Below are 8956 nucleotides of genomic sequence, written 5' to 3'. Positions count from 1 at the left end.
TTATTTACGACCATGGCCTGGGGAATATGGAAGAATAGAAATCTGTTTAAGCACGAAGGCAGGTGCAAACTGGCCAAATCAATAGCAAGGGAAGCTGTCAACTTTGTGGAAGAGTTTCGTCAAAGCAATGACCCCAACAACGCCAATCACAGACCTGGGGTGCAGTTTAGGGAAACTTGGAGTACCCCGAAACGTGGATGGTTCAAGATCAATACAGATGGTGCCGTGTTCAAAGACACAGGGCAGAGCGGAATTGGAGTGGTAGTTAGAAATGAAAAAGGGGAACTGATGGGAGCAATGTCTAAGAAAATTCTACTTCCGTTAGGTGCACTAGAGGTGGAAGCAAGAGCGGCAGAAGAAGGAATTATTTTTGCAAGGAAACTGGGACTTGGGGAAATAATGGTTGAAGGTGATGCTTCAATAGTAATATCTGCCCTCGAGAATCCTGAACACTCCCCAAGCTCAATTCAGAAGATTGTGGAAGGAGCCCAAACGAAACTAAAGGCATTCAAGCAGTAGAAGACAAACCATGTGCGTAGACACTGTAATTTTGCAGCACACTTACTTGCTAGGCATGCTTGTAATATTGATGACTGTGTAATATGGGTTGAGGACCACCCCCCCCCCCCCCCCCCCTGATTGCTGATCAGATCTTAGCTAAAACATGTCAATTGTAGAGATTCGAGGCAAAATGTGCCCCTACTTTCTAGGCTTAAATCTGTTGTGCTTCAGTTCCTTTCTGGCTGCACATGGCAGACATTATCCTCTTGATCCTAAGGTTGTTGGTCCTGTAATCACTAATGAATTAGAGCAAGAGGAATGGGAACTTACACTCATGCAGGGGCATCTCAGTATAATTGAAAAGCTTCATAGTTAATTGTTGGTATTTGAAATCCATTAGTGTACATGACAGTTGATGTAACTACTTTTTTAGTAAATGAATCCATTGTAATTGAATCATTTGTTAGTAAATAAATTCAAAGCTTTTGCTATTGTTTCAGAGATTAGTTCTTTGTGCAGATGTGTGCCCACTTGAGAGCTACTCTAAGCAACTCTCATTTCTTCTTAATTTTTAGTATACTCTGTGTATTTTGCTGCATCATACACTTAAGGCTGAGGAAGAGTGTAAGGTTGAGGAGGAGCAAAGAATGATTGAAAAGAATTTGGAGTACCAAAGGCAGATTGAGAATGAGTCTAAACAAAAGTGCCTTGCTAAGCCAAATAAGGCTGGAAATCAGTGCAGGGAATGTGGCAGAGCATGTGCCTTTCAAGTTGACAAGCAAATATGTAGAAGAGCTTAGAGTAGCCATTGTGCTTTTAAGGTTTTTTTTTTTTTTTTTTTTTTTTTTTTTCCTTGAAAAAGGCATGTTTACTTCTCAAAGATGTGAGTTACACGAAATTGTTTTTTGGGTTTTTTTTTTCGCCCTTGTTTCTTTTTGGCTTCCCTCAGATCAGTCTTTTTTGTTCTTGAGAAGGATTGTGGCAAAAAAAAAAAAAAAAAAAGAAGAGAAGTTAAGATCCCTTTGTGATTAATTTTGCGTGAAATTAACAAATTTAATAATTAATCAAATCAGGAAAAAATTTCCCAACAGAAAATAATAATTTAACCATAGTCAAGCACTAAACCAAATCAATCAAATCGATGAAGCTAACAACACAAAATTTTGGTCATGAAGTGGGAAACAGATAAATAATCTCTTCAAAGGAAAAACCACTATAGTTGACGACTCAAAAAACATTTGTAGCATAGACTCTCTAAGCAACCTCTAGTAAAAACTTCACTTGTTTTCCTGCCAGATTAATCCCAAAACCTTTGGAATCCTTATGTACTGATTTCCTCACAGAGTTCAGAACCTGGCAATCCAAAGAACCTTATTAAAGATTTAGCTGCAGTTGACCTTGATTAAAACTTTGAGATTGAAAGGTATGTGGACTAAATAGTGGACATTTCTTTAAAGCCTGGGTATGGGTTCTTAAACTCTATTATCTTATTTTAGATGCAAAATCAATACACAGACAAATACAAAAGCAAAGATTTCATGCAAAAGAGCATAAGATTATCCTGCATGAGGTTTTGCACACTTTAAAAGAGTAGTTTTGCAAAAACATGGACTGACATTTAAAATTGACAAAATGTTTTGTCCAAGATCAAAGTTCATAGCAAGCCCAAGCCCATTTTTAATCCCAGCCAAACTCTAATAAGTAATAGCTACAATTAACCCCATGTATAGAGAACATGCGACGTAGTGCCTTTGAAGTTCTCTCTCATAACACAACTCTCTCAAATACACGACCATGATGTCCATGCTTGGCATCAATTTCACCAGGTACCTTTATGTTTCCATAGAAAGTAGCACTTCAAAAAAATTTCTGAAAAATTTCCTGTCAATATTAAATGGAATTTGAACTTTGGTTTCTATATAGTCTTTTAACATTCTAAACGAAGATTCCAGGAATATAGGACCAACTCAAAAAATTGGAAAATTATTAAGTACTCCCAGAGTACCATAAATGGTACTTCTTCCTTTCATATGAATGGTGGATCTCACCATGAATTTAATTAGTGAGACCCACTATTTATGTGAGAAGAGAGAGTACGCATTTATGGTACTCCGGAAATACATAATAATTTTACCAAAAAATTAACCTCCAGCCAAAGGATGACTTGTCACGGTGAAAAAAAAACCTACTTTTGGGTTTTTTATTTTATATGATATAATTGGGAGAAATCAATTCAAGGCCATGTCACTATGTTGCAATAGTCCAAAAAACTTCCAAGGCCACATATAATTAAATCAGAATTGAACAAAAATATTTCAAAATCTTGAAAGGTATAAGAAAAAAAATTCAATCTACTATAACAATTGAAATCATTTTAGGATTGGTCATAATGTCTGTGAAAAAATTATGGATATTTGATTTATGACATGTAAAGAATATAACTGAATTTGTCGAAATCCATGATGAGGATTGGCTTGGAAAACTCCAAAGCCTCATAGAAGCCAACTATACTTCGTTTATCCACTGACCAATCAAAAAGGTCAAAATCAATTAGCAATTGGTCATATTTGTGAGATGTAACTATGTAAGACATTGCTTCATCATTTATGTTTTTATCAACAATCCAATGCAGCATATCCATATTAGTATTCTAGTTGCCCCTTTTTCCACAACCATTGGATCAAACGACTTCTCAACTTAATTGCACTTCATTACAAAATTAAAACCCAAAATCTTGCATTTTCTTTGATATAAAAGTAACTCATTTGTATGGTAACTTATTAACAACTTAACTAATCTGTAAAAATTTTTTTTTTCTCTAACAACAATAATTATCTTATCCATAAGATATCTATACACATCATTCATCCTTCCACAAATCCTAAAAATACAGCTACTACAAATTTCCCAATCATTTACCCCACACATACTTAAAAACACCCAAATCTTAACAACCAATCAAACCCCAAAGTTCTCACTACTTTTCCTCTGTCCAACCCAATAACATTTGGCCACGTCAACGCCAATCACTTTGCCAGGTAAATTTATCATATCCCCCAAACAAAAAGACATTAAAAAAAAAAAAAAAAAATTACAAGCCCATTATTGAGAGAGAACTGGACAAAGAATGAGGTTGTGTGTGTATATGTGTATTTTTGGTTCTCTCCGAAGCCCAAAGCCGAAGAGCGGTTTGCTCAGTCACTCACATTTTAATCTCCCAAAAAAAAAAAATCAAATCAAATTTTTTTTATTTATTTATTTTTCATTGTAGAGAGAGAAAAAAGTGGGCCTTTTTATTTTTTTATATTTATTTTTTTTGGTTTTACTAATTTTCTTAATTCTTCAATGGTTGAATTAGAATAGAAAGAAAACCCAAATGATTTTGTGAATTCTTTTAACTCTTTTTTTTTTTTTTTTCAATTGATGGGGTTTTGATTGAAGCTATGATCTCTGCGAACCCAAAAGAGCGATCGATCTTCGATGCAGTGATTATTGGATTGGTTTGGATTTGAATTTAATTGGTGACCGTTTGATTTAGTGGGGGAGAGCACAATGAACGGTGGTGATGCGGTCGTCGCAACTCCGGTGGACCCACCTCAGCCTCTGGAGTGGAAATTCTCTCAGGTTTTTGGAGGCGAAAATGGCCAACTGGCCTTAAAATCGTAACTATCTAGTTAGTAGGCGCTGTTTAGAAACATATTTTGTTTATAGCATCTCGAGTCTCAAAGACTCGATTTTGGTCTTCAAAATCGAGTCTTTGACACTCGGTTTGTAGCTTGGACCAACTCTGATGTGGCAGAACTGCGACATGGCATTTACATGGAAATCGAGCCTCTAAGACTCGATTTCTAAGCCCTATATATAACACTCAGACCAAACCAAACACCAGAGCATCAGAGGAAAAACCCAGAGAAAAAAAAAAGAAAAAAGAAAAGAAAACCAGAAACAGAGAGGGAGAGAAGATCGAGATCGGAGACCTAGGCGCGCGCGGCATGACTAGAAACTGACCAGCGACCCAGGCGGCCAGGGGCTCGCGCCGGCTAGCGTTGAGCGCGGCCAGGGGCTCGCGCGCTGCCTGGGGGTCGCGCAAGCCCTAGGCCAGCGCGAGCCCCTGGCCACGCGCGACGCTGGTCGGCGCGAGCCCCAGGCCGCGCTGGTGAGGTTTAGCGGTGAGGTTCTCTGTTTCTCTCCCTCTGATCTGATCTGAGTAGCTGTGTGATTTTCTTTCTCTCCCTCTGATTTGATCTGATCTGCGTAGCGGTGAAATTTCTTAAATTTGTTTTGGGTATTTCGGCATGTAGAGACTTAGAATTTTTTTGAAAAAATTTTGGGTTTGAAATCGAGTCTTAGAGACTCGATTTCCAGGTGGACACCCATGTGGACAAAGTGCCATATCAGAACTGGTCTAAGCATACAAATCGAGCCTCAAAGACTCGATTTTGAGGCCCAAAATCGAGTCTTTGAGACTCGAGATGCTATAAACAAAATATGTTTCTAAACAGTGCCTACTAACTAGATAGTTACGATTTTAAGGCCAGTTGGCCATTTTCGCCGTTTTTGGAGAACGCACCGCTGGTGAAGAAGTTCAGGAAGGTATATATAAATATATTTATTATATAATGTTTTCAATTTTTTTGGGTAATGTTATCAATTTGTGAGAATTGTTGCTATTTGTGCCTGTATTTGGATCCAAGTGATATTTTGTGGAAAGTATTGGGATTAGGGTTTGTTTTAGGGGTTTTGATCCATTTTGGATCATGGGTCGTTGAGAATTTGTGAGTTTGGGATGTGGGTATTGGAGGAAATGTTGTCTTGGGTGTTGGGTTTTGGGGGGTTTTGTGATTTGGGGACAAGATATTTGGGTTTGAGTGTTTGTGCATGTGAATTGTGATTGTGATGATTGAGTTTTGCATTGGGTATCCATTGGATTGGGAAAATGGAGAGTGTGGAAGTGAGCTTGGTTGAGTTAGTTTGTGGGTTTGGTTTTGGTGCATGCACTTGGGGTTGGTATTGGTTCCTTTTTAGTTGTAAATGTGTGAAATCACGTGTTTAATCTGGGATCTTATTGATTATGCTTTTAGTTTTTGAGTTCTGATTTTGGTTTGTTAGTGCTGATTTTGGTTTGTCAGTGCATGGATTAAGTTATAGTTTTGCTACTTCAATTTCAAGCAGAATTTGGCTGTTCGACAGAAGTTTCTAGCTAGCTGGGACTATCACGTAGTTTTGTAAAATTTATTAGCCAAAGTGATAGCAATGGTGCCTTGAGAATGTTCATGTAAATATGGACAGTATTTTAAGTACCTTTTTTTCCAGATTCAGGGTTATGTGCAATGGTGCTCTGCCATTTTCTTATAATTGAGTGCACTTTGTGAAAACCAAACTGCAGAGTCATTGTAAGCCTTGTTATTTGGATCTCAAGTATGATGTGGGATATGGGAGAGGGCATTTTAAAAGGAGAATGTGAGAGGGTAGGTGAGATGACTAATCTCGTGGTGAAAGAGGTATCGTGCATTTGGTGATTGAGAAACAAGGATTGTCAAGTCAGTATGTCTGATGAGGCAATTTCATCGATGTAATGGTTGAGCTCCTATCTTCTTCATTGATGTAATAAATTTAGATCATTTAAAATAGAGAATTGAAGGTCTATAAGAATCCAATAGTTAAATCATTAAACTACACAAAAGTTTTGAACTCTAGTACCTAATTTTTGTAAACGAAACAAATACCCGGAAGTATGTGCTTCTGTTTTAGGTTTCAGATGTTTGAAGTAGAGTGGCAAAATTAGCTTTAGACGCCAATTGTTAATTAAATTTCAAACTAATATGTACGCTTGCTATATACTACAATCAAAGGTTCCTCCAGGGGTGGCTTTCTTTTCATGGTCAACTTCTTTAGGTAAGATTCTTACAACTGATAACCTTCGCAAAAGGCGTATTGTTGTTCTTGATTGGTGTTACATGTGCAAGAGGTGTGGAGAGTCCTTGGATCATCTTCTACTATATTGTCCCTTCGCCTGTGAGTTGTGGTCATTGGTGTTTTGTTTGTTTGGGCTGCATTGGGTTATGCCACTTAAGGTTATTGAGTTATTTGAATCTTGGCATGCAAGGTAAATTTGGGCGGCATCACAATATAGATTTTTGGAGACTTGTGCAGCACTGTTTGATGTGGTGTATTTGGAGGGAAAGAAATGCTCGCTATTTTGAGGGATGTGAATGATTGTTGCTAGAGATTAAGACCTTTTTCTTACACTCTCCTTGTTTGGAGTGTGGCCCTGTCGCATTTTTCTTGTATTTTTTCTTCCTCTTTTACTTGATCATTGTAATTTTGGTTCTTGATTTTTGCCCCCACAGTACATCTCCAATGTACTCGGGTTGGCTATTTTTTCTTAATAAAATTTTTCTTTATCTATCAAAAAAAAAAAACAAAAGATTACTTTGATCCATTCATGCGTAAATTTTGGCTGGGTGATTTGCTTCTGAGGTATAAACCTTGTTGGTTTTCTGGTAATTCATTTGAAATTTATACACGACCTTTTCAGTTTCTATGTAGGAAATTTTTGCTTGTAATGAAGAGATATTGCAATACTTGAAGGGGTAGCAGACTAGCAGTGGCATATTATATTTACCTTTTGTTTTCTTTGCAATTTCTTTTTTTTTTTTTTTTTTATAATTCAAAATTTTTATTAGAGAAGACTACTTTATGCAAAACATGCACGAACCAGCCAAATAAATACAAAGAAAACTAAATGCTATGACAAGAAAGAAGAGAGTCAATAAACATTGGGAGGGAATCACTAGATGTGGGATTCCAAGCTCGAGACCAATCAAACAAAGTGCCAACAAATGAGGCAAGGAGTTGATCTCCCAAACTATCTACATCCCCAAACGTATGGATGTTGTATTCCCTCCAAATACACCACATTAAACACAATAGTGTCAAGTTGTTTTCTTTGCGATTTCTAGTCTAGGCATTTAAATCTTCAATAGTATGAGCAGGTAGAATGGGATTTCTTAGTTAGTTTGTCTGTTTTTCCCTCTGCAGTTGATATCATTTCAGCAATCGAATTTGACAAAACGGGTGACCATCTTGCTACTGGTGACCGTGGGGGCCGGGTGGTACTCTTTGAGAGGACAGATGCAAAAGATGTATGTTCTTTCTGCCCTAACAGGTTTCACTACATGCAATAGTGATATATTACATCGTCATTTCTGGTTTGTTGTTACATTATGACTTCTTTGTATACTGTAATGTGTAGCATGGTGGCTCTAGAAGGGATTTGGAGAGGTTGGATTATCCAATTGGTAGGCATCCTGAGTTCCGTTATAAAACAGAGTTTCAGAGCCATGAACCTGAGGTGATTTTTTTATTTTTCAATTAGTTACTAGTTCACGTCTGCATCATTTCTATGCTGTTGCATGCTGGGATCTAAATTTTTTATACTAAAAATTGTGCCTGCATTTCTTCATGTCAGTTTGGCTATCTCAAGAGCTTGGAAATTGAGGAGAAAATCAACAAAATTAGATGGTGTCAAACAGCCAACGGGTCTTTATTTCTTCTTTCCGCAAATGACAAAACAATTAAATTTTGGAAGTAAGAAAGGAATGTCATCTTACGGCGTTTTTTATTTTTCAAGGTCTCCTATCTTTTAATTTGTTTTGCACAAATCACTGCACTTCAATTGAAGTGAATATAAGTATTTTTCTTTCATTGAAGTGAATTTAATGGAGATTGAAGGATTGCCAGCTGGCAGAATTTATAATTTATTGTTAAAAATTTATTTGTAATTTCTTTGTTGTATTGGTTCATAATCTTGTGTGCAGAGGATGCGGTATTTGGTATACATCTGTTATAAGTTTTTTCCACCCCCAAATTTCATATTCCGGTTTTTACCTTGTCTAGAAATGCATGCATGCATGCATGCAATGAGGTTGCATGCTGTATAAACTGAAAAGTTGCATGTTGAACTTTGTTCAGTAGAAAGAGAAAAAAGAAATGCGAGGTCACAAGCATTAATTGCTGTATTAATTGGGCTGTAAAGATTCACTTACTGAAGGTTACAATCTCTTTGGCTGATTGGTTATTTTAGATGGGGCATAGAAATGGTCACTATATGTTGTAAAGATATAAGCATGAGTATAAACAATCAACCAAGGAGATCTCAACAAAATGGCATCTCCTTCCTCCAATCAGCCAAGCGCCTGCACCCCACCCACACCCCCCCCCCCCCCCCCCCCCCCCACAAAAAAAAAAAAAAAAAAAAAAAAAAGAGAAGCCAAGCGCCCAAATAGAAATAATACCTAATAGCAGGCTAGAGATGAGAGAACTCAAAACCTAGAGGCTAGAGTAGAGGCGTAGAGGCAAGCTTGCTTGAGATGAGAAGGATTAGGAATTAGAGAGGCGGCAAGCTTGCTTGAGATGAGAGAGGCGGAAAGCAGAGAGAGAAGCAGAGTTGCAG

The 8956-nt window shown here is 37.3% G+C and overlaps 1 protein-coding gene across 1 annotated transcript; it reads left to right on the top strand.

The window, feature by feature from the left end:
* Window positions 1-3910: 3910 nt before the first annotated feature.
* Window positions 3911-8285, top strand: LOC126725211 (serine/threonine protein phosphatase 2A 55 kDa regulatory subunit B beta isoform-like). Its single transcript, XM_050429786.1, has 5 exons — window positions 3911-4135; window positions 5065-5094; window positions 7543-7646; window positions 7757-7855; window positions 7973-8285. Exons 1-5 carry the CDS (start codon window positions 4054-4056, stop codon window positions 8093-8095), a joined length of 438 nt encoding a protein of 145 aa, XP_050285743.1. The 5' UTR covers window positions 3911-4053; the 3' UTR covers window positions 8096-8285.
* Window positions 8286-8956: the final 671 nt, after the last annotated feature.

The sequence above is a fragment of the Quercus robur genome, chromosome 5 (genome assembly GCF_932294415.1).
Source record: "Quercus robur chromosome 5, dhQueRobu3.1, whole genome shotgun sequence".
In the NCBI taxonomy this organism is placed as follows: Eukaryota; Viridiplantae; Streptophyta; class Magnoliopsida; order Fagales; family Fagaceae; genus Quercus; species Quercus robur.
Note: the sequence above shows the minus strand (reverse complement) of the source record. Positions and strands in the feature narration are given on the sequence as shown.

Bases quoted from the DNA above. Each gene is read 5' to 3' on its own strand.
- LOC126725211 (XM_050429786.1), top strand. From the start codon at position 4,054: ATGAACGGTGGTGATGCGGTCGTCGCAACTCCGGTGGACCCACCTCAG. The intron at 5,095-7,542 runs GTATATATAAAT...TTCCCTCTGCAG, and splicing joins TGGTGAAGAAGTTCAGGAAG to TTGATATCATTTCAGCAATC. The intron at 7,647-7,756 runs GTATGTTCTTTC...TGTAATGTGTAG, and splicing joins AGAGGACAGATGCAAAAGAT to CATGGTGGCTCTAGAAGGGA.